Source organism: Lonchura striata, chromosome 3 (assembly GCF_046129695.1).
Source record: "Lonchura striata isolate bLonStr1 chromosome 3, bLonStr1.mat, whole genome shotgun sequence".
Lineage (NCBI taxonomy): Eukaryota > Metazoa > Chordata > Aves > Passeriformes > Estrildidae > Lonchura > Lonchura striata.
The window spans coordinates 83,248,036-83,274,464 of NC_134605.1; the positions used below are offsets into that span (position 1 = coordinate 83,248,036).

General features: G+C 37.0%; 1 protein-coding gene across 1 annotated transcript in view; it reads left to right on the top strand.

Annotated features, from left to right (window-relative positions):
• COL12A1 (collagen type XII alpha 1 chain) overlaps positions 1-26,429 on the top strand; it is a 98,121-nt gene that overhangs the window by 3,440 nt on the left and 68,252 nt on the right. Inside the window, exons 3-13 of the mRNA XM_021553745.3 lie at positions 7,887-8,003; positions 8,674-8,817; positions 9,692-9,748; positions 10,419-10,682; positions 10,796-10,960; positions 11,408-11,581; positions 12,407-12,697; positions 12,919-13,521; positions 14,894-15,166; positions 17,422-17,694; positions 18,625-18,897. Coding sequence (XP_021409420.2) covers positions 7,887-8,003; positions 8,674-8,817; positions 9,692-9,748; positions 10,419-10,682; positions 10,796-10,960; positions 11,408-11,581; positions 12,407-12,697; positions 12,919-13,521; positions 14,894-15,166; positions 17,422-17,694; positions 18,625-18,897 — 2,634 coding nt within the window. The remainder of the gene's footprint in view (positions 1-7,886; positions 8,004-8,673; positions 8,818-9,691; positions 9,749-10,418; positions 10,683-10,795; positions 10,961-11,407; positions 11,582-12,406; positions 12,698-12,918; positions 13,522-14,893; positions 15,167-17,421; positions 17,695-18,624; positions 18,898-26,429) is intronic.

A 26,429-nucleotide genomic window follows, 5' to 3' on the forward strand; every position in this document is an offset into this window, starting at 1 on the left:
CCACCCGGGCGCAGCGCCCCGAGGAGCCCAGTGCCGCTGGCGAGCAGCCCGGCCTGCCGGGGACGTGCCTCTGCCCCCAGAACGGACCAAGAAGGGCTGGTTTCTGGCCTCTTTTAGTAATGTTGAGAGAGGAAACGGAAAACATACTACTCAACAACCCGCAACTTTGAAATAAAATGCTCCAACAGAGTCTGGCTCTCTGCGCCTGTGTGCTTTGTCCAGCCGGACGCCTCGCCCCTGCCCCACCGGCCTGCCGCTGCATCGGCCTCCCCTGCCCGGCCGGGCGACCCCCGGCCGAGCCTTGGGGTGGCCGGGCCCTCCCTCAGGGACGCCTCAGCTCCTGTGGTGGGTCTGACCCGGCAAACGCGCCTGGGAAGGTGCTGCCAGTGCTGTGACACGTGTCACGGGCACCGCTGAAGGGAAGGCTGGGCCAGGCCTTGCTGTGGCATGCATGTGATACCGTCACCTCCGAAAAGGCTTTCCTTTTCCTTCTCCTCCTCAGCTCCCAGAGCAGTCTCTCTGGAGTCTGTCAGCCCTGGCAGCATCTTGCCTCCAGCTGAAGATGTGGGGAGATTCATCTTCACTGCCACACTTGCCTCAAAATGGCCTGGCCTGGCATTTGCTCCACAGTGGATTAACAGCAACTGTGTCCTGTGCCCTCAGTGTGAGCTGCTTGGCTTTTTGGTCATAGTCATGGCATTTCTGCCAGCAGTGTCTTCCAGGGGAAATAAAAAGGCTGAACGTCCTGCACTGAAAAAACTTGATCTGACCTCTGGGACTTGACGCCATCGTAGGTGTGAACTCCCCTGGTTTTACTGGAAACAAACAGAAGCCAGCAACTGATAATATTTTTTTTTTTTTTTTTTTTTTTTTGGCCTTCCTTCTCTTTCTGTCTTGAACCAAAAGAAATTCCCTAATCATGGTCTGCCGCAAGCTCCCTTGTCTGGACCTGGTCACCTTGGCTGATCTCTTCAAAAAGCATGGGGTGTCAGAGATGCTTCTGCTGTGTTTGACCCCCAAAGCAGTATTAGTAGTGTTTGCTTGGGACATACAGATGTACAATACACTGGCTTTCTGGAAAAATGGCATTTTTGCCAGTAGTGCAACATCTGGTCACCCCTAGGAGAGAATCAGTCCATTGCCTTCCTCTCATGCTGTGTTACCATTGGCAAAGGAACCGAAAAAGGCCATTTGAAGTAATTTCAGAGTTGCATTTGAAATGCAGGACGGCCATGCCAGAGAAAGCAGAGAAAGTGTACAGTTCTGATAGAGGGAGTGGATGTGTTTGGGTATTCTTCCCCATCCTAGGAGGGAGCTCACTTAGAGCTGGAGTAATATTGCTGTTGTCCTGCACTATGAATTACATGTATGGAGTACATGAATTCATAGTACTGAATGTAAGTGAAGGTGCTTTCTTTAGCTATAGTGTAGACTAAACCAGTCACAGCTTTAGTACTGTTAAAGCAAGCTACAAAAATATATTTGGAGGAGCAGAGTTATAACAGCAAATCTTGACACATAGCTGGATGATCTTGATTAGATGTTGGAGGATGCACTATTGCCAAGCAAAAGAACGGATAAAACCTGATCTTGAGAGTTGTAGAGGGCTCTTGGACAAAACTAACATTGCTTTGCACTCAGAAATGTTTGATACATAAAATCAATGATCGTGTTTCTATGAGAAAATTCTCTTAGCTCCAGAGTTTTGAAGTACGAGCAGGGACGTGTAGGGCAAAAAATTGTGGTGCTGAAAACAGAGTGAGAAATAGTGGTGCTGAAAATGAAAGTTCAAAACTAGGAGTGCCTTAGAACTTGCTTTGATGGGAACTGCTTTTATAGAGATTTTTACAGTGGGGTTTTTTTTTGCACTATACTGATCATTTTTCTGCACTGTTTTAATTTTGTGCTGCAAGTTTGCGTAGTTTTGTAAATTGCATCTTATTTATTTTAACAAGTTATTTCCTTACTTACTTTATTTGGGTATCATTGCAACTTAGATTCTGTCTGCTCAACTGACTTTCTCCTGTGAACATTTGTCCCTTGGTCTTATTTTTCCAAATTTCAGATCACTTTGTGGCAAAGCTATCCTCCCTCACCAGTCAGTCAGTCCTGTATCTCTTTTCTTGTTTTTTTTTTGACTCTCCATGTACCATTCACAGGACATGCATTTTAAAATTTCTTTCCTAAAGGTGTGGGTAGACACTTGATGAGGTGAAAAAGTGAGAGGAGAATAAGGGAGAGGGTCATTTAATGTAATGAAGATTCTTGATATGATGTGTAAAGATGGGGTGAGAGCAGAGGACAGAAAAAGCTTAGTTTTATTTTCTGCCCTCCTTCAGCTTTCATTTTTCAGTCTCCCCTGGGAGCAGATCTGGAGTTAATCTGATGCTGCTGTCCATAGATTCCTGAACTTTCCAGTACAAAACTGGTTCTTCATCAGCATCACAGCTGCTCTGAAGTCCTTTGTGAGAGCTGTGCTCTGCTGGTCTTGGCAATGAGCAGGAAGTGAGCTGCTGTAATGGTGTTAGAGCTTTTCCACATAGGTACAGCAGAACAGGAGTTTCTAGTTGGGCAGTCACTGTAGGAGTAGAGGGGGGAAAGCCCGCATATAGTCTAAATGCATTCATGCCCTTTCACTGGGGAAGTTGTTTGTTTACAGTGGTCAAGGAAGCAAATCTATTTTCATGCTCAGCATTTTTACTCTTTTCTTTTACAGTGAAATTCTTGTTTTATTTTGCAATCCTTCTGATATCTCCCAGCTTAAACTCCTTGTGTGTGATTCTATATTTTATACTTAAACATAAAGTTGTTTATACTTAAAGTTGTTTTGTGCCTTTTTAGTCCACCACAGCAATACTCCAGTATATTCCATGTCTGTCCACATGTCAGAATTTCTTTCTGTTACAGTATTTTTTTCATCTGTAATCACAAAGAGCCAAGGGCTCTTATTCAAATCATAGTTAAGTCAAGTTTATTGGCATGTGAAGAATCTATTTATTACAACCTTAAGTTACTGCTGTGATGTTGTCATGGCTTCTGTAGCATATCATGTGTCTTAATACAGAGTGACTTTTAAAGGCACAGGAAAGAAATGAGGAAATAATTGGTTTTGCGTAGCCTAACTGAGCTTCTGAAGGTGCTGACTTTTCAGTTTTTCAGGAATTGGTTCAGACCAAGAAAAGTCTGTTTTCTAGCTGGAAGTAGGGAAGGAGGGCATCACTGATCCAGGTGTAGTATCTCTGTGTTGTGCATAAAACAGTTTGTCTGGTGAAAAATCTGTTACCAGGACACCCAGTATAGTAAGTGACAAATAATTGCAGCACAGCAGTTGCAGAAGATTAGAATTTTTGGCTTGTAATAAAGCTGTGTTGAGTACATTAATTTTCATTGACTGAATGATTCAGAGGTGATTTGGGATAGCTGAAACTTTTGAAGTTTTGAAACTTGTTGGTAGAATCATTATTTTATTATCTTTTGATGGCAGTATCTTTTGAGAAAGCAGCTGTTGATTTCAAAGCTCCTAAATAGAGAGCCATATAGATTGACATGTGGAATTGAAATTTTTATATACATGAGGATATATAGTCATCTTAATATTTTTCCTGCTGCTAATTAGAAGCAAAATATGCATGCACGTGTAAGTGCATATACACATACATATGCATATATATGCACAAATGTGTAAAATTCCATACATACAATGTGTATATATATATGGGTCATGTTGAGATATGTATGTCTTTGTTTGTATAGGTATATAGATTTTAAATGAATTTTTTTTCAAAGTACATTTATGAGCTATGCATCTTCAATTTTGAATAAATTTCATAAGCATACATAAAATTTAAAAATGCAAAGATACAGATGGCAATGTTTCTTTGTTGTGATTGGCAATGAATATCTAACAAGTCTGAGAAGCTGCTCTTTTTAGAAGCTGCTCTTTACTACATTTCTAGGCTGTAGGTCATTCTAGTCACATTGACAATGCAGGTTTCAGAGGAGTTTAACTGGGGTCATGACCTAGTTAGTTTTACCAAATTCATGCCATTTCTGAAAAAAATAGCAAATGAAGAGTTCTGGCACCTTCCAGCCTCAGCAGGCCTTATCGCTGGGATGATAAGGCTGAACTCTTCAGCTTCTGTAGACTGTATGATATTTTAACATGGACCAACACATTATTTTACATACTAATTATAGTGTGCCCTTTCCAGTGATGGAATCACAAAATATATTTCACATAGGGATTGTGGATGGCAGCTACTTCCAACTTATATCACTTTTAAACCTGCTTCTAGATATAAATTACTTGGTATTCCATTTACATTTTTTTTTCTGTCTTGTTAAGGCATTCATTGGGATCCTCTAGCAGTCACATTGTGTTATCTGCAAAAATCTGTAAAATTTTTATATTTCCTGTGAATACAAGCTAACATAAGACATATAAGACCTGAATAGCATGGGAAAGATGCTTTGCCCTCTTTTTTTTTTTTTTTTTGTTTCTGATTTTTTTATTTTGTTTTTCTTTTGTGGTGCATAATATAGAAGATCCAGTTAAGGAAATTATCATAACACAGTTCTAAGCGTGGTCAAAATTAGTGCTGTGGGAACATGATTGTTGTACAGCAGGATACGTTTTTGCTGCTCTGGAAACCACATAGGGGAACCACGCATTTCTGTGCATCAGCAGTTGGATCACTGTATGTGGCAATACTACAACACCATGACACGTTATGATCATGATCCTGTACCTTGACAAGTCACTGAGAGGTTTGGCAGGGATTTTGATGGACAGAGGTTCAGCAGTGTCACTACACTAAGGATAAGTGCAACTTCACTGCTGAAAGTAGCCTGACATCAAGACTGCTTGCTGGAGTGAAGCTGCACTCACACATAAGATTTTGTTGAGTGAAGTTTTAAGGTTTGTCCTTGTAAAGGGGAAAACTACTACAACAAGGAGCATTTTTTCCTAGATTCTGGTGTGATTCAGTATTGCAAATGTATTATTTTTCCACTGGTGCATTCCCTTCTGGAAGAAGAATTTTAATGAGATGGAGTAACGGTTGCCCTGTTTTATTATCACAATAAGGTTTTTATCATCTAAACATTTTTCTGTACTTCAGATCAGCTTACTGCTCTCAGTCTTATGACCATGGTTTGGTCTTCACCCCACAGCTGGTTTCACTTGGGTGAAATCTGACCCCTGTGAAGGTCCATGGATGTTTTGGAGATTCTATTTGAGTATCAAAAGCTCGCAGGCCATCTGGAAGATATTTTGATGACATTGAATCCAAACAGCTTTTTTTTTTCATTCAAGCAAGATTCATTTTTGGTTTTCTATGGGAAAAGTATTCAGTGCTTGAGTTTGATAAGCCAGCCATAGGCTGAGAATGAATGGATTTAAAGTACAGCAAAGAAGATGGGAATTAGGTGTCAGAAATAACTATGATGATAAAGGCAATGCGGTTTTGGAGTAATTTCTGTGGGAAGCTGTCAGTCTTGACAATAGTGGAGGTCTTTAAGAATGATCTATGAAAACATGTCAGGAATGACACTGGGTGGCCAATCTTGTCTTGACCGTGGGATGGACAAGGGGACTTTCAAGTTCCCCTGCAATGTTGTTGTTTATGATCATCTGGATGAATGGATACATCACTCATGTGTCAATGTACTATTCTTCTTACCTGGCAAGACCCACATCTGAATTTTCATAAAACAGAAAAATATCCTTTAAAATGCTAAAGACTTTTCCTCACAGTCAGCTTTTTCAGTTTATCTGGAATCCGGTCATTTGGATATCAACAAGCTGGGCTGCTGCTGTCCTTCAGCAGTTAAAGCCTAAAGTCTCTGCTGCAACATGCCAATTTACTTGCAAGGTTGGTGGTGCTACTTTTTCCATGTACTGAATTATTTTTTTAAAAGCATGCTCAGGTCAGTTGTCTCTGCCTTTGCATTAAATTTGTCCTGAGCCATTGCTACTGAAACAATATTTTATAATGATATTCTTATCATCTAAATGTATTTTACTATTAACACATGTTGCATGATTTTGATACTAAGTAACTACCCTGCCATCTCTAGCATTGTGATATTCATAAACTGAATGATGAATGAACTGTGCATGTAGGTTAATGGTCTAATCTCACTGCCTGTGTATGGACAACAGGAAAAATAACATTTACTTCAGTACTAGTGTTATCTATTGTATCAGTATTATAAAGCCATATTATCCTATTGTCAGAAATTGCAGAAAATTAAAAGGAAAAAATGTCATATATTTTTAGCTCAGTTTTACTTTTTGTAATTGGACAATGTCTTTTCATAATTAAACATTCTAGCATTTACTACTTTATCTGCTTTTAAAATTAGATTCAAATCTTATATGAAATCTGATATATGATGGAGATCTTCTATGAAACAGAAGATCTGTCTTTTTAAAATGCCTGCAAAACTCTCTCACTAGTAGTTAAGGAAAGTATGGCTGGATCTAATCTTACTTTGTAGACCTATTTAAACAATAATATATAATACACCATGCACTGACAGTGAGTCAGTAAAATACTGCATGAATAAGCATGACAATTTAAAAAAGAGAATATCATTATAAAATATTTATTAAATGTCTTTGTGTAATGAACCTTGTACATGGAGGCTTTGTCCATTGTGGGAAGCTAAAAATCCAATAATCAACATATCATTTACATATGCATGATGCTGCAAATTAGCGTATGTAAACTATTTCTTTCTGTACTGTTCAGTTACTTCTGTCATCAGCTCCTACAAGTTTTATTTGCAGACATTTGTTCAGTTCACTGGTGCCCTCTTTGCCGTTTTCTATAAATTCTGTAAAATAAATGTCCTTAAATATATTTTGATGTTGTCTTTTCATAATTAACCATTGTGTTGTTTGGAACCATACTGGCATTTTATGTTAAAATGCCGCTATTAGTATGGGTACACCTGCTGCAAAGGGAACATAAAAACAACGGTTTACACCTTTGAAATTGTACAGAAATCTGGTGTAAACAGGTAGAATTTTATTTTTGAGAACTTCGCATCAGCTCAAATATTTTGGCAAATTGCAACCACTGCTAATGTAATTTATTATTCCCTTAGTTCCTAAATCCTTTGTTGCAATATGCAAAGTATGTCACTTTAGTGGCTTCTAGGAACAAAGGGGTGGAGTTCTCCACATTTTTGTAATATAATGATATATCAGTGTATCATTATTGCTGATATACATTTTGCATGTATATTCCTATCTAGACCCTAACAGAAATTGTTTTATGAACATTAGATGACCAGTCTTTTTCTGTATTCTTTAAATAGTTTATTTTCTCTGCCACATTTCTAGATTCAGTGAAATTGATACAAAATGACATATGCAGAGACTATATTAAAAAAGCTGATCAGGTCTTTGATGTCTAATTAAGAAGAGTACTGTGTTCTCCAAATCCTAAATGATCTCATGATATTGTAAGCAGGTTGTGATTTGGCATGCTTGTACGGATTGCACCCAGCATGTAAAAAAATTCCTTTAATCGTTATGTGAAATGTTTGCATATGTGGTGATTATCTGTGAACTCATTGTACATGTATCCAAATGTGTTTTCTATTGTGCTTGATTTTGCTGGCCATTCTTGAATGTCTTGGCAACTCAAGAAACATATGTTCTGTGCTGTCCTCTGTAATGCATATACTCTTTGATGTTTTGTCATATTTTGTCAGCTTTTATTTTACTCTTTTTCCAACAATATATCTTTATATTTGTTGGAAACAAATTTATGCAAAGACAATTTTAGTAAGCTTTGCTAAACTTTGTTTTATTTATTCATTTGCCAAAACTTGCTCAAGATTTTAAACATCTACCTGGTATAAATCTTTTGCAGTTAACCCACCATCAGACTTGAATTTTACAATTATAGATGAACATAATGTTCAAATGTCATGGAAAAGACCACCAGATGCAATAGTGGGTTACAGAATAACTGTTGTTCCAGCAAATGGTGAGTTGTGTGAAAATTTTTTATGTGAATCCATGTTTTGAAATGTTGAGTTTATTTTTGCCTATATCTAACTTAGGTATGAGAGTAGCCATTAAAATCTTTTGGAAGTTAGTTATCAAGCCTGGGTAGCAGCAAAGGGCATACAGGAAAAACACTGATTCTTCCAAGCTAGAGTTATTCTTGCCTTAGTGTTTACCATTTCAGGACTGAAAGTAACATGCTTTGGATGCCTTTGCTTTGCAAGGAGGAAAAAGAAGGTAGAATCATCACTCTGCTCCTCTTCTATGCTTTCACCTTAAAGTACAAGAATTGTATTATGCTGTGTAAGACAGCCATTATTCTATTTCACTTTGAGAAATAATCAGTGTAAAAGTGATATTGAATCAGAACAGGACATGATTTGTTAGATAATAGTACATTTTGTATGCACATTTCAAGTTTCAAATTTCCTGGAATTTATTAAACACTTTAGCAATTTTTTTCCACTATTAAAAAAATCATATTAGCCTAAAGTTTCATGTTTCAATATTTATACTTCATGAAAACAGAAAGTGTATCAGTCTAAAATTATTACTGGGTTTGAGATTGCCTGTTGTATTTTGTTTTACAATCGCTTATTAATATTATTGGATTTTAAGGCTGCATTGAGTGTTATATATATTTCTTGCAGATGGACCTACTAAAGAATTTACTCTTTCACCTAGCACTACCCACACTGTCATATCAGATCTTATACCTGATGTAGAGTATATTGTATCAATAGCTTCATATGACAACAGAGAGGAGAGTCTGCCTGTTTTTGGCCAGCTGACAAGTAAGTAGCTGCAGTACAATTAGAAAGCCAGTTAAGATAACTGAGAGGTTATTCAAAAAACTTGGCTTTGATCTTGTTCTCCAACAAAATTTCCACATACCTGAACTCTCCTTCGATGGAGCTGTCTGAACAGCCTTTTTCAATTGGTCCTAGTAGAATCAGAGAAAATTTGCAGGAGATCAAAGGATGCTAACATGGATATAGTGTCTGCCAACCTCTATAGAATTCTTGGCAGGAGGCCACTACATTTTTTGAGCTATACCTACTTCCAATAAATTTCATCTGCTGAATTCAAGGGGAAGATAATCTCAGTAACAAATAAATTGAACTGGCACCCTGTGTGAGAAAGCAAGCTATATTAATCAAATAATAATAAAATGTGACACAATATACCTAAATGCATACTAAAATATGGAATTTAAGCTTAAATAATTTATATTAATAATCAAAAAAGCATAGAATAAATTTAATTAAATAAAAATGCACAGCAGACTTTTTTCTATGACACATTCTGTATCTCAGGCTTCATGCAGAACCATGGGAAAATTACCAATTTCCCTAGGTGTTAGAGAGGGGTAATACTGGTATTTCTTCTAGGCATCTTGCAGTTAATTTTCAGGAAATAACTCTACAAGATGTACAAGTACAGAAGATTTTTAGATATTTACATTTTCTGTATTTTGTGTCATGCTGAATACTATGTTGTCAAATCTGTAATTGCAGGTGGTATATTCAGAACCTGCATTTATGTTTTCATGTTCTGAGGCTTGTTAGATGCATGTCTCTAATTCCTTTTTTTTTTTCTTCTAATTTCTTTGATGTTTAAAAATTTAACCCTCTTTCTCCCATTCATTCTGTTTTGTGTTTTGTGTAGTTCAGACAGGTGGCCCAGGCATACCAGAGGAAAAGAAGGTTGAGGCTCAATTACAAAGTAAGGTGCTTTGCTTTTCAACTTATCTGACATTTGTCTTATCTGAAGTCTAGCTCAAAGTTAAACTGTGCTTCTGTACTACCTACCAAGAAGTTAACTTGTAAAGTTGTGCAGAATTAAGAAAACTTGTGAAGGGACTAGTGATAGAAAGATAACCTGCACTGAAAGATTAAAGTGCAAAGTTGGTACTGAAACTAGGGACTTCATGCAAGTGACCTGAGTAAGTCCATGAGTGTCTTGGTCCTATCAGCAAAAGGTGTTGTACTGTGGATAAAAGGATTGCAGAAGAACCTGTGCAGCTACAATGGGGAAATAAAGATGCAAGGCACAAATGGTAACAAAATAATTTTTTTCTGTAACATCGAATTATTGCAAAAGTTTTGTATGGGTATTTTTATCTGTTGTGGCATAACAGATCTTGTGGATTAGCATGTAAGGTGTCTCAAAGTAGCTCCTTTTTGATAATGGCTGTTAGAAAATTCATATGGATGCTCACTTATGTAATATTTCTCCAAGCAAAATATCCCAGATTAGATGAATCTTTTAAATATCTGTTTGCTTAGGCTTTTACCTACTAACTTTACATTAGACATTTCTCACTGATTTGTAAGAATGAAATTGATCATTTGCTAATAGAGTTGGTTTTCCTTTTTTCTCTGTTGTGTTCCAGGATGCTCCATAAGTGCAATGACAGATTTAGTTTTCCTGGTGGATGGTTCATGGAGTGTAGGAAGAAGTAACTTTGGATATATTCTGGACTTCATGGTTGCCCTTGTATCAGCTTTTGACATTGGGGAAGAAAAGACAAGAGTTGGAGTTGTTCAGTATAGTTCAGATACAAGAACAGAGTTCAATTTAAATCAGTATTTCAGAAGAAGCGATCTTATTGATGCAATTAAGAGGATACCTTACAAAGGTGGCAACACAATGACAGGTACAGATTTCCCACATACATGTTTATTCAGCATTTCATTTCATAGTTCAAATTTGCTTTAAATCCTAATTCGTACAAGTCTAAAAAGACACAACTTGTGATGTTGGTTTTAGGGGAGGCTATTGATTACCTTGTTCAAAACACCTTCACTGAGTCTGCTGGAGCAAGAAAAGGCTTTCCCAAAGTAGCCATTGTCATTACTGATGGAAAAGCTCAAGATGATGTAGAAATTCCTGCAAGAGAGCTTCGCAACATAGGAGTTGAAGTTTTCTCCTTGGGTATGTTGAGTTTTTCTAATGGTTGAGAGATTAACTTTCATAAAAAGTTAATTTATAAGTTTGCAGACAGTGTGGTTGATGAATTTCATTATGCCCTCTTTTCATGTGCATGCCTTGAAATGGGTCCCTCCAGAGTGGAACATATCACTTGTGTTAATTTGATGATAATTATGTTGCTCCTGCATGGAAATTGATATGACTGACCAGCATAGTTTCAACCTTGGCCTCATTCTTCACTTACACCACATTATTCTCCCTGATTGAAAATTGAGTCTGCCGCCTCATTTCATTAATCATTATTTTGTAGTTTGATTATTGATCATGATAGAAGGCAGAACTAATTTAAACTCAGCTTTACCCCAGGATGTTTTGATACTTCATGAGTACATTCACAGGTGTTTGTATTTTATGTCTACTTAACACAGCCCTGTCTATTGAAACTTCTAGGTATCAAAGCAGCAGATGCAAAGGAACTCAAGCTAATTGCATCTCAGCCATCACTGAAGCATGTGTTCAATGTGGCTAATTTTGATGGAATTGTGGATATACAGAATGAAATTATCTTGCAAGTGTGCTCTGGTGTTGATGAACAACTAGGTGAACTGGTTAGTGGGGAAGAAGGTGAGACACTTTGTAAAAATGTGTTTGTAGCTTCAGTTTATCCTGATGGCTATTGAGGAGGTTATCCCTACTTCCTTTGCTTTATTGCTAGATTTCATCTATTTCTAGATTTCACTTAGAAAGTTGGAAAACTGGTTTCAGTTTTGTGTCTTCAAACACAGGATAACAGAACCTGTGATGTAGCAGATTTGGAATAGCTCCATTCCATAGTTTCAAAGGCAACACAGTGATGTGCAGTTATCAGAGTCAGTTTGGACACAGGCATCACTTCTGTGGAAAAATGTATTAAAGGGAAAAAGGCTGCTTGGTGAAGGGTCAGAATATGCAGTGGATTAAGAACCAAAGCATGAAAACTGGAGAAAACTGAGAAGACAAAGACATGAAGCTGTATCACTGCAGCTTTCTTGCCCTGTAAGGTTTTAAGTAACTAGTTTATTCTTTGACAAAAACAACAGTAGAGATGTCTCTGCTGATATCGTATTCTTCTCAAGTCTGCATTTGTTCACACTTTCTACTGTGTTCCTGTGAGTGTCGCTTTCACTTTTGGCTGAAACAATTTTAGAACTGGGCAGCACTTCTCCTGGAACTTATGCTATACCTGGGGGACCACAAATGCATTGTTCATATTTTTGCCCTCTCACTGATGTCTCATTTGGACTGTCCTGTAATTAATTTATGTCTATTTATGCTAAAAAAAAAAGCCAAAAGTGATTTTTAGGGAAGATCAAGCAAAGATAACTAAACTTATTCCAGAAATAGAAACTGTTAAGAAAATATGTTTATAATTGTAACTAATATTGCGGATTTGCTTTTGATTTCTTTCAGTGGTGGAGCCTCCTTCAAATCTGGTGGCAACTCAGATCTCCTCAAAGTCTGTTAGAATCACTTGGGATCCATCCACAAGCCAAATAACTGGCTATCGTCTGCAATTCATTCCAATGATAGCTGGGGGAAAACAACATGTACTGAGTGTGGGTCCTCAGACAACTGCTCTGAATGTTAAAGATCTCTCTCCAGACACAGAGTATCAAATTAATGTTTATGCAATGAAAGGACTGACCCCCAGTGAGCCAATAACAATAATGGAAAAAACACAACAAGTAAAAGTTCAAGTGGGTGAGTTTGGAGCCACCTTATTTTCAAATTGTAGCTCTTCATTGATGGAACCTCTGATGCTTGTTTTAATATCATACCTTTATTATTTTTGAGAAACAGCTTTGCTTATCATAGTTTGCTTATAAACAGTTGTGTGTGATACATGAACTACAGATACAACAATTGCAATGCTGTGCGGCTATTGAAAATCTGTTTACAGTGGTTATTCTTTTCCTTTGCAGAATGCTCACGTGGTGTGGATGTAAAAGCTGATGTTGTGTTTTTAGTGGATGGTTCCTACAGCATTGGTATCGCCAATTTTGTTAAAGTAAGAGCCTTTTTGGAAGTGTTGGTTAAAAGCTTTGAGATATCACCTCGAAAAGTACAGATAAGTCTTGTCCAGTACAGCAGAGATCCCCATATGGAGTTTTCTTTGAACAGATACAACAGAGTGGAAGACATAATTCAGGCTATTAACACCTTCCCCTACAGAGGTGGATCTACCAACACAGGCAAAGCAATGACATATGTGAGGGAGAAAGTATTTGTTACCAGCAAAGGATCAAGACCAAACGTGCCGAGAGTAATGATTCTTATCACTGATGGAAAATCGTCAGATGCTTTTAAAGAACCTGCAATTAAGCTGAGGGATGCAGATGTAGAAATATTTGCAGTTGGTGTGAAGGATGCAGTGCGTACGGAGTTGGAAGCTATCGCATCACCTCCTGCGGACACCCATGTTTACACAGTAGAAGATTTTGATGCCTTTCAAAGAATATCATTTGAACTTACACAGTCTGTCTGCCTACGAATTGAGCAGGAACTGGCTGCTATAAGGAGAAAATGTAAGCAACTACTGTTACTTAGAGGAATGTAGAAAAATAGGATCTGAACCAATATTTTATGCTTATAGTTACCTAAAGAATTTATTTTGATTAAACTGTCCATATACAAATGATAATTTTAATAACTGGGGATTTGCTTCTCGTTTCCAAATATATTAAAAACAACAGGTGAAATTAATGAATAGATGGAAATGAAAAAAATATTGGAGAAAATTTTCCCCCACCCTTGTTAGGTATCTAAAAATCTAATAAAATGTGCGTCTATTGGAATTACCTTAGTGGATACACTCTGCTTTTGCACTCAATGTTTTGAGTAAAAGTTACCAGAGCATTCTTTTTTAGCTCTACAAAATGAGGTGGCAAGTCTAAGCTTGTCTTTTAGATGTTCAAAGGCAATGAAGTAAGGCCAACAACTCTAGAGGTAAATTTGATTAAGTTTTAGGGTAAAATTAATGGCCCTCTGAAATGGGTTTAGCCAAGACAACTTGAGACAGCAGGTGCTAGGTGAGAGGGATTACAGTCAGATGACTGTAAAGACTGAAATGAAGTAGCGCATGAGGGTCTTCACATACATCCAAATTAAGCCAGCATGGATGATGTTTAATATTCAAAAGTTTTCTAAATGGTCAACTTTGGTCAGATAAAATTACTTATGATTAGTTGTACCCACAGTGCCCCTACCTATGCTTAGTAGGACACTAACATTGAAAAGACCCCATTGTTAAAAGCCCAACTCTCTTTAAAATTAAACCTTTTGTTTCAGGATAGCTTTGAGGAATAAACCAGAAAAGCAGCCTTTGTTTTAGAAGGCTTGAAGTTTTAAGATCCCCACTGACAGGCTGACTAGGCCAAGCAAAACAAGCCCAGGATGTCAGATTTGTGTCTGTGCCTTGTGTCAAATTCCTTGTTCCTCCTTTGACTTCATTCCTGAAAAAATACTGGTTTTTATTTTGTCTTATTTTTAATCTAGATCTGAAAAAAACCCCAACAATGTTTAGTTTCCATTGAGGACATAATGTTATTGCTGTTCATTGGACATATGAAATAGGGAACTCAACTTGATAATCAGATTGTTAATTAAGTTTTCATAAATATATATATTTTTTGATGGACTGTTTTCATTTGATCTAGAAATCATTAAGTTGGTGCTTCTACTTACTGTGAATGATTTTAGGCAGCCTAGATATGGTCTTCTTGAAATTTGATAGATATAAGCTAGTGTAAAAAACAAATCTTGTGCATATGCAACAAAATATCTGTTAAATTAGAATAAATCAAATTATTGAGGAACATTTATTATTTATTTTAGAAATTTTGTGTTTAACATATTCTGGCAAGCATGCCTCATATGCACATTTTTATTTCCACGCAGCTTATGTACCTGCAAAGAACATGGTCTTTTCTGACATAACATCAGAGAGTTTCAAAGTGAGCTGGTCTCCAGCTGGATCTGAGGTTTTGTCCTATCTCATCAAATATAAAGTAGCAGTCGGTGGAGATGAATTCATTGTTTCAGTACCAGCTTCAAGTACTAGCTCTGTTCTCACCAACTTACTACCTGAAACTACTTATGCAGTCAGTGTGATTTCTGAATATGAAGACGGTGATGGCCCTCCTTTGGATGGAGAGGAAACCACCTTAGAAGGTAGGATTCCCATTATTCTCAGACACGAGGGAGTCATATGTTCAAATAAGAATTTGCTTAGCTGGAGAAGAGGAAAATGAGGAACAGTCAACTAAGGCTGAGAAGCTGTATTGCAGTGCAGGATGCGAATTAACATTACTGTATCTCAATGCATTCAGTAAAGATTTAGTATTCTAATAATATGCAAACATTAAGTTGCTAAGATTGTACTTTTATTTTTCCGAGGTTGGATATGTTCCTCTGCTGTGTTCCTCTGCAGTGTTCTCCTTTCAAATGAAGTAGTGCGTTCTCAATATTAAATTCCATGGCATGAATTATTGTCAATATGGACTCAATTGGATTAGATGAACATTGTAGATTCTTTCCAACAGAACTATAAATTTCTATTTGACTCTATTTAATAATTATGAGACAGATGCAGAAATGCATGTTGAATTCAGTACATTTAAAGACAAATGTGTGCCTATGCAATTTGCTATGTCTACATCTAATATAATACTAATAGAAATCTTGTTCTATATACAATAGGCTTAAAAAGCCTTGAGTTTTGGTTAACTGTTTTGTTTTTATCAGAAACTCATTGGTCTGATCCAACAATTGATTCAAAACTTCCATTGATGTCAGTATGTGTTTTATGTGATCAGTGGCTGTAAATTTAATCATGGTAGCTTTACTTTTTCTTGATGGAGTTGCCATGATGCATTTCTCCTGATTGAAAAGAGCAGTGTGACAGTAGATTTGATTTTCTATTCCAGTAGTTGAAAACTCAGTCCACTCTAAATGATGCTTTTAAAAGTATTGATCTACTCTTTTTCATTATTCCATGCTGTCATTTGTGACCTTTGGTGACATAAATGGTTCCAATGGAGCAAAAGAAACAGCATGAAGATTTGTTAATTGCTCTTTCCTCTTAAGACTGATAGAAATAAACACTTATAAAATTGCTTAGTTTGGATGTTAAGTTTGGTAGATACAGGTTTCACTGTCAGTGTGCACATTTCCATGACTGTACCAGTCAGAATATTTTGGCCACGCATAATTTTCCCTTAGGAAAACAATCTCTTGGCTGATAGAACATGTAGCTTGTGTGCATAAGGGACAGGAGAAGGAAAAGATTTAATAAAAATAATCTGTCTTCCCATTTGTAACTGATACTACCTTAAATAATTATTAACTGTGATCTGATGATATCCCAGAACTCTCTCTCAGAAGAGAGAGTTCTTCTACAGCCACATAAACATCAGCAGCTCTCCATGCAGATCTAAGTAACAGTTTGAGCCAGATGGCTTTCTTGGCAATTAACTTTGGTTTCAGGCTTTTAAAGGCTTTGAGGTTGAGTATTGTGTTTCTGATTAATAGAAAACAAGTTTATTTTTTAAAACTGGGATTATTAATTACTCCAGTCATAACTTTGAAGAACCATACTTATGGAATAGAGATAGCAAACATCAAAAAAGCAGAACTTTTTTTTTTTCCCTAAGTGACAATGCTATTTACTGCTAGGCAGCATGCAGTGCAGTAGATCTGTATGTCTGTTGGAAGAGTCTTTTGCTGTGCCCACTGGGTGCATCTGAACTGCTGTGCTTTTTGTCAAGGAGTAGGCTAGGTTAAAGAATTCACCATAGTTTTTCTTTAGTTTATAGGATAACAAACCATTTCTTTGAGTTAGAGACTAAATTCAGAAACCTTTTTTAAACGTTAGATGCAACTCATCTTGCAATGAATATATTTTTGTTTGAAAAATTCAAGGAAACAGAATTGGTTTGGTGGGGTTTTTTTGCTGTTTGTTCCTTGTTTGTTGCAAATAGGATAGCTGCCTGTGTGTAGTCAGGTGTATCTGACAACTGCTACTTTCCATCTGTAAATGGAAAGGGTGCAGAAGCAAAGGGCTGCAGCAAGGAAACGTATACCATTTATTGTGTTAAGAAGTTTCCTCACTATGCCCAAATGTCCCTTACACAGTTTAGTTCTATTGTTACCATTAAACACAGTCAGAATGTCTTAATTTTCAGAAGCAGTTGTATAAACTGGGATGAATGTACTTTTGGAGACAACATAGTTCCACTGCTGAATGTAACTATGACCCTAAATTTTCAGAAATTACTAAAGGCGTGTATACCCTAGAGCAATGGGGGGGCAATATAAGCAGCTTTGGTAAACTGGATGAGCTAACAGAATTGTTGACATGGTTTTGCTTCAGATACTGCTTCACTAAAAGCAAATATTTACAACTTATATGTGTATATTTTTTGTAGTTAAAGGTGCCCCTCGAAACTTAAGGATTACAGATGAAACTACTGATAGCTTTGTAGTTGGCTGGACTCCAGCTCCAGGAAATGTCCTACGGTACAGGCTTGTTTACGGACCACTTACTGGAGGAGAAAGGAGACAAGTGACTGTCTCAGCAAATGATAGGTCAACTACTCTGCAGAATTTGAACCAAGATACAAGATATGAAGTGTCTGTTGTTCCTGAGTATCAGTCTGGGCCTGGGAGTTCATTGACTGGATATGCAAAAACTGATGAAGGTACATGATCAATGCTGTGAACATAGTAAGCATGAGAAAAAGCCACTGCATGTCGACATATTCATACTGAAAAGGGAATAAACCGTATAGTCTATATGTATTATCATAAATGAACAGAGAGTTATAACATTGCCCAAGCCTAGCTGAAAGATAACTTAAGACAACAGAATTCATCAAAATTGCAATATTTCATTTTAAAATACAGTATCTTGAACCTGATGTGGCAAGGTTACTTGAGCAAAGGATCTACTTGTATGTTAAATTAATTGTCTTTATCATTCTTCATATTATCAATGATATAAATTATATTCCTTATATACCTTTTGAGCAAATTCAGACTCTGCACTTTGTGCTGAATGTTTAGCAATAAGTTAAGGAAACATTTAGTTTTCTCAAGTTATTATCGTAGATTTAACTTATGTGAAAATGCATGATCCTTTAACATGTATCATGACATATTAAATAAAATCTAGAGCGTACAGGCAGTATGACTGTCCTGATCATTGTTGAAGTTTCACTGACCAATTAAAAAAATCATCAAAAAGACCTCTTTAGGAAACCAAAACATGTTAAATTCACATTTAATTGGTCATCTTTGCCTTGATTCTGAAGACAGTGACTTCAACATGGATCTTTGTTGAATCTGAACATATCTAGAGGTGCTAGTATGTATAAGTGCTCCAGGATTGAGCCTGCTTTAACAGCAAAAAAAAAATGAAGTGGACTTTATTGTGCATTTTTGCCTAAGGAGGGCAGGGATGGGAATGTACAGTCCTGATTACAGTAAAGGTACACTGTATCAGTGTCGGTACAGCCTATTAGAGAATTATTTTTAACATAAAATCCTATGTAGTGTTAGTTTAAGAGATTAGACTAAGAAATTAAGCTTGCTTCAACTTTTTTTCAACATCTTTTATTTAACATGTGCAGTCCGAGGAAATCCAAGGAATTTGAGAGTTTCTGATGCTACAACATCAACAATGAAGCTGTCTTGGGGTGCTGCTCCTGGCAAAGTGCAGCAGTACTTTATAACATACACTCCAGTCGCAGGAGGTGAAACTAAGGAAGTGACTGTGAAAGGTGACACTACCTCTAAAGTGCTGAAAGGCTTGGACCAAGCCACTAGGTATGCACTGACTGTGTCTGCCTTGTATGCCTCTGGAGCAGGAGATGCCCTTTCTGGAGAGGGAGAAACACTTGAAGGTAATTATTTATTGGTTCTGTTATTATTTATGTATTGTCTGGCTGATGTTTATGGTGTCTTAAAGTGTCTTCACAAGTTTTCTGTAGAAGTAAATATCTAAATGAAAAATAGATGTAAAGACACTCTCCTGCTTTATATGGACTTTCCAAATCTTCTGTCCTCAAAGAAAAAAAAAAGTGGGTTAAATCACTAGTTGTGGAGGTGACTCTGTATCTTTTGAAAAAGCTATTGCCAGAAGCACCAAACACAACTGACCTTACTTCCACACCAGCCTCCTTTAAATATTTTGTTATATAACTATCATCTTCCAAGCTGATTTACTGGCGTATTCTTAATGTAACAGGATTAATTAATGGGGTTAAAGTGTCTCATATCTCATAGATATGAAAATTTGCAGCATTTCTACGGTACTGAAAGATGTTTGAAAGACGTTCAGGGACCATTTTGCATCAGAGAAACAACATGTAGTCTTAGGCATACAGAGTCAAATCCTGCTTCTAACAAAGGAAGCTGACCATAAACAGAATGCTGACAAAAGTGTAAGTCAGACCCAAAGCCTTTCTTATAAGGAGGAAAGGCTGTTCTTTCTCTGACACTGAGCAGATAATTTACCAAACTAATTCTCTGTGAGCATTCTCAATGTGATCTGTAGATTGTCAGAAGTTAGAGAAAGCTTCCTCATAGGCCTTGAAAGGAAGTGCGACTTTGCTCTGTTCTGGCCAGGAATGCACCGCTGAAAGCTGGCATTGCAGCTATGTTGGCATCACACTTAAAAACATCTTATGGATGAATTATGTGGAATTAAGACTTGTCTGTTGATGCTAGTCAGGTTATAGTAGGAATACACTCGATTCTCAGTTTCTCCACTAGTTCAAATTTGATTTATGACATAGGTTACAAAAAATCCAGAAAACATATTTTAAATAGGAAATTGTAAAATAAAATAATTTTAAAGGTCAGTTTCAATGATTCATCAATGTGCTGAATTCTTCCTACTAAAATGTAGGCACATGAACACTGCCGCTTGCAGCATGGGCTCCCTAGGATTCTTCTGTGATTGATGAAGAAGGGCAAACACTTCCAGTAGGCAGATAGTCCATCTGAGATATCATTTTTCCTTCAAATGAGCATTTCTCTGTCTACTGACTATACAAGGAGTAACTGGGAGATCTAGACACCAACTGCCTGTCCATCCCACTGCCTGAGACTTGCTTACCCTGATGGATGCAGCTGTCAGAGAATCAGGCAACTTGCAGTTCATACTGAAAGTTTCCTAACTCCCTTGCTTTCACTACAAATGCAAGGTCCAGAAATCTCCTTTTGTAGGAGAAAAGAGCCTATCTCCTGCCCAGAATATTGCTGAGATCCAGGTTAATGAGATCTGGTATCAATATTCTTCCCATACTCTCCAGAAAAGCCAGAGATGATGAGGATATAATGAACTTCCCTGTTGGTGGTGATGCTGACACTTCCTAGGTCTAACATATTTTGGAGGGAAGAGGGAGGGTGCAAATGTAGATTTTGTGCTGTGTGGGACAGTTTGAATTCACCTCCACACCCCAGCAGGTTCACAGTATTGCAGAATATATTGGGCAAGAGTCTCTTTTATTCTTTCCCCTGAACAAGAGCCACTGTCAATCCAGGAATACAAATTTCACCCTCAGAACAAAAACAAACTGGGTCCCAAGCAGACATAGGAAACTGACAGCCTGCTTTCTCCTCTGTGCTATCAGTGTATAGAGGAATGCCTCAGTCTTCCTTTGCAAATTTTGAGAAGCCTCTGTCTCACTGTTAAACAGACTGAATGGTTCACTTCCTTAGGGACATACCTCGAATTTTAGTAAAGGTTTGACCAAGTTAGCTGTTTACATTTGGTGGAAACATTTTCATTGAGAATGTTTGCAGTAAACTTAGAAGAGCTCCTTTATTAACAAGGAGTTGTGGAGACATCAAGTATGTTTCAAATTCATAAAGTAAGCTTAGCATTTTATCCTATCATAAAACTTGAACAAAATAAAAATCTCTTGGGGCACTGCCTAGAGCTTCAGTTAAAACACATCCTAGAGAGAGCGGTGAATGAAATACAGTAGAATCCAAAAGCCAAAATCATCAGAAAAACAGAATTCAGTCTCCGGTACAGATGGTCTTGTCCTTTCAGTGCTCCCTGCCCTGTGTCTCCCTTGAGGGCTCTGATTCTTATTTGGACTTTATGCATTGAAAGATTGTTAATAAGAAAAAAAACATTCTAGACATTGGTTAAAGAGCCAAATAATTTATAAGAATATTTGCCTCTGTCTTAGGAATAGGCTTATATGCAACCAGACTAAGTTTAAAATGGGTGTTGGACTTAAAAGTCACAGAAGCATTTCTGTAAGAAATTTTGCTCTAAGCCATTGAATTAAAACATTACATTAAAAATTCAGTGACAGATTTTTTTCTTGGGATAAATATGAAAAAGGAGCATCCTATCACTCAACTGAATGACTTCTTATCCAGTTCTTCAGCTGGGAGGAAACAAATTAAAAATTACTTACCATTTTGACATGTATAGCTTTATGACTTAAGTGTAAATTCTTTGAAGATTCAGCAAGATTTGAAAATCCTATCAGGCTGCTCTTCAGAAAGCATTACTTTTAATATTAAAACTGTCTCTTAAATTTTCTTGGTTAGATAAAATGTTAGTAAAAGCACTGTAGAGATGTCAATCCTTACTGGGTGATCAAAGGGAAGCAACAGAATACAAATTTATTTTTGTATGACAGCAAAGACCTAATTCATGATATTTCTTCATGGAATATCTATTGTGTATTTCAGTAATCGGCATATCTGCAGTTCCATGGGGCAATAAAAGTACTTGAATTAGGCCAGAACTCTTTGAACATAGTCATAGATATTTTAAAAGATTCTCTGACTAACAGTATGAAAGGTTTTCAGAATATTTGTTGCAGCACATAAGACAGTATTTCACTGTATGGCCCTATCTTACCACAGTGAAGGATAAAATAACAAAACCTTTAAAGAAATTGAGACAATTATGGATAAAAGAGTTGCAATTTTGGAACTGAAAGGTAACATTCAAATGTCAAAGCTCAGTATAGAAGTTTACATAAAAAGAGAAGTCATGCTGGTTGGGAAGCTAAAATAAATATGGCTGGACCAGGATGAAAAGTTACATAGGTCAGTGAAGTGAATACTTGACTAATGAGTAGCTGAAATAACTTGTCTGACTGAGGCTGGAAATAGGACAGGTCTTAACTTCTGGAGAAATAAACTTATCAACAGTAATGACAAAAAAGCTGTGAAAGGAAGCATAAAAAAGTGTTTAGTATTTTAGTTAGTTTTTCCATGAGCCATGGTGTCTGAGAAACAAAATAGTGTGGTGTGTGTTTTTCATTGCCAGCAACCCAGAAAGACTGAGCACTTAAGTATTTTTCTGTATCAGGAATCCCTATGGGGCTTACTTGATGTCTTCACCATATGAATTCTCCCCAAACCAATTCAGTCAGTGGTGCCATAGTTGCTCATCATATCAGGAGCTAGGCTTGAGATTGCCTTTCAAACTGGGATAGTTGCTAGCTCATGGAATTGACATGCAGCCTAAGAGGAGGAGTTTGGGTGTAGAACATTTCAGCACTAACAGAAAAGTGAGAAAAGAAGAGTTGGATACAGTACCTTCTCCAACTATCTTATAGTCAAGTGGCAGGAAATAAAAAATCCAAACTCTCAGATGTTTATGGAATTTTACTGAATCACTAAAAGGTCTCTTGTGATTAAGGATGTAGGCAAACATTTTTCCTACTTTCAGTTATGATTTATTTTGTTCTGCATGTAGTAGTAGAACTCACATGGGCAATTACTCTCAGACAAGAGTATCCTTCAGCATACAGGAAAAAACCAGAAATTTTTAGGCTGCTCTAACCTGACCTGCATGGACATCTCTGCCCAGGAATTCATTGAAGGCCCTTCAGTTATGTTTGTTATCTCCAAAATATTTTGGAGCAGTTAGAATCTACCCCATATTCATCTGCTTTCCTCTGCATGGTAGTTTTGCAGTGTTTTGAAATTGCTTGTTTGTTTCAGGATTCATGGGAAAATCAATCCACAGAAACCCAGAAACCATTCTGTGTACTTGATATAATTTACTATCTGGGTAATCTCAGTTTCTCCTTGTGTTTTTCTTTTTGCTAAGCATATGCTTGCCCTTATTGATTCTTTGCATGAAACAGAGAGGGCAAATAGTCCGCCAAGTAACTGTAGATAATCTCTTTTATAAACTGTTTGCATAGCTTTCTGGTCCAGCCCAAAGATAAACACATGCCAGAGGATCAGCATTTTATGAACTGTTCACAGACAACACAGTGTAGAGAGTTTAGCAAATGAGTAATCAGAAGATGACTCATTTCTGAGAGTGCTGTTCCATTACCAGGTAATTGTTATTCAGAGAGGATAGATTTATTTCTCTGTGTGTGTGTGTGTGTGTGTGTGTGTTTGAAGCAGGAAAAGGGAAACATTGTATTTGCCCCTTTGTTGAAGGAGTATGCTTTCCTTCTCCAGTAATCCAGATTTTAGGAAATGTATACCCTTCTCATCTTTTATATGACCTCTTTCAGTCATTGGCTGATTTTGTCTACAGTTATTAAGTACCATCCAGAGGTGAAAATTCTGGAGCTTTATATTTCATACTGCATTAAATATAACTGCATGTTCAAAATATGTGCTGTAGAAAACTCTCCACTTTTATTCTCTCACTTTCAAAAGTGCATGGCAATCCATCACTGGGCAGCTTTGGTTGGAACACTTCTATAAAGGTGCCATGTAAAAATTTTCCTCAGACATACTTTTTGGCTATGATTCCCCTCAGCTCACACAAAGTTGTTGAAACTGTTAAATTAAATCAGTGAAGGCTGCCATTGGCCTTGGGGTGGAACAGGGCTTGTGACAGCTGGGGGTACTAAACAAATTTGCACTAATGGTTGTATTTGATGTTAAGTAATACAGATTGAAAAGCAAGCAAGGAGCACCCATGGAATGTCTTAGGGAAAAGTCTTTCTCTTATCTCCAAACACTCCAAACAAACCATTTGGCTTTCAATATTTCTTGGGATTGTATGATCTTTACATACACCAGAAATAAAATACAATGAGAAACATGGTGAAGGCAGTGAGTTTAAATGCAGCAGACAGCGGGCAGTTTGTAAGAGCTACTGTTTTTGTAATCTGTTTTTTAATAAGAGAAGTGGTTTTAAGTCTGGAAAGAATTTGATTTTCTGCCCAAATGCATGCTGTCAGATGAAAAGAACATACTGTACATTAGCTGCTAAGCAGATTAACTTTCATAAATTGCAGTCATTTTAAAGACTAAAAAATTCATTGCAAGATTAAGCAATCAATACAGAAATGCTTAATCCTAATTAATGAAAAACTTGAAAGCTGAAGATCTGGTTTATGTGTCCTTTGGCTGGCAGATATATGGTTTGCAGAAAAGTTTTTAGAATATTTGAGTAACTGACTGTAACCAGGGAAGTCATTACACTTTTAAATACAGATTTCAGAGAAATTTAGAAAAAACGCTGGTTCAATTTTTTTCTCCAGAAGAATATTCAGTAACCAGGTTTCCATCTTGCTTGCACTGAGAAATTTCCAAGTATTTTCACTTATATCAGTGAAGATCCTAGCCTAGACATGCTGTTAGTAAAAAAGAACAAAGTTCTTTGGCATATGAGGTTGCTGGTCTCCATTAGCAGAGGTGTCAGCCCATTTTGTTTCTTATCTCTGTGCTTTTTAGAATAAGCAAAGAGACATATTGTATTATATTCAGGAGAGTATAAATAAATTTGAGAGATAATTATGTCATTATGTCTTCTTCTTTAGAAAGAGAATCTTTGTTTCAGTGATATAAGGCCCAAACCTTCCATCCTGTTTGAAGACTATCTATTTGTGTTGTGAGAATTAAGCTGTACCAAAACAAGATATGAAAAAAAGTTGTCATGACTGGGTCATTTTCAGTTTGAAGTGATTTTCCATTGTATATATTTCTTATAGTTTAGGTTTGGAGATTTTGGAGGCAGGCTCGTTTTTGGTCAGAAAATGAGTAGCAGTTCTTTGCTAAATAAATGGTTCTTTTTTGCAGTTTCTGTAGTAGCATAAGAATGTTTTAGAAATGAATGGCCTCCTACAGACAGAACAGTACAAATTCAAGTGACATTTTCTTACAATGAGATTTTTAGCCTATCACAGGCACTTTACGTAATGGTCAGACAGTGTAGTGCTGCTTCCGTCCTGACACAAACAAGGACTCATTGTCCTCAGGAGACTTAATGCTGTATCATGCATTTTTAAAATTATACATTCCAAGATTTTTGAGTGTGGCCTTTGAAATAGACTTGATAATCTGAGGAAAATTATCTTAGTTTTATCTAGGAAATGAAGTATGTATCAGAAAAAAAAAAAACCCAGTGGGGGAAGGTTGAGTGAATAATAAGATATTTCTTCATAGTGTTAACTGAATAACTTTTATAAAAGACAGATAAAAAATTAAAGGGACTGAATGTGAACACCTCTTGGCATTATCGTATATCAGGGACTCAGGAGTGCTCTGGCTAAAGTTCCTCTAACCATTGTTTTGGGTTAGAACTCTCCTGGTTGGCATCTTCTTGCCTTTCTGCAGAAGAGAAGAAATCTTCTTTAATGGGGTCATGTGAGGAGGCCTCTGTGTAGTAAGACTTTGGCTTTCCCCTGCACTGTGGCCACATCCCCTCTCTACCTGCCTGAGGGCTGCTTGCTAACCACTTTATGTCTTGGAGGGAGAGATATCAGCCCACCCAAGTGGTTGCCTCCTCCAGTGCTGAGGAGAGTTTGACCATTAGAATATCATCTACTATCTGCTATCTAGAGTATTACCTGCTATCATCTCATCTGATACATGCACTGTGGCAATCTAGCCTGCTGACACAATGGGATACTCCTGACTCAATAGGATACTCCTGACTTTTGCCCATTGTAAGCAAGACAGGACTCAGGCCAGAATATTTTGGTCTGTGCCTCTACAAGCGAAGGCTTAGTTGATTCTGACATTTTAGGATGCTAGCTTATAAAAATCCTATGTTTAACTTAAATGAAACATGTCTCTGCACAAAATTTACCACTGCAGATTGATTTCGAAACCTGGTTTTAAAAAAACACATACTGAAAGCTGTTTAAAGTTTGGCCCCAAATTGCATGTAAAAATACCACTGAGATCAGCTGGAGTTGTGTAAATGTATCTGAGGGGAAAGGCCATTTGAATAAGGACATTTGATTTTTATGACTGTCAACATTTTAATTTTAGCTGATTCAGTCTTGTGTTCAATAACAACAATGATTGCTGGAGAGCTACGGGAAGTAAGCCAAGTGGACTTGGCTTTCCCAAGAGGGAAACTGCTTTAATATCATATTGTCTCTGGCACACTACAGTGGAAAAACTTAATATGGAAACTGGACATTTCAGAAGTCCAGAATAGGATATAAAAGCACCTGACTGAAGGTTACCAAGT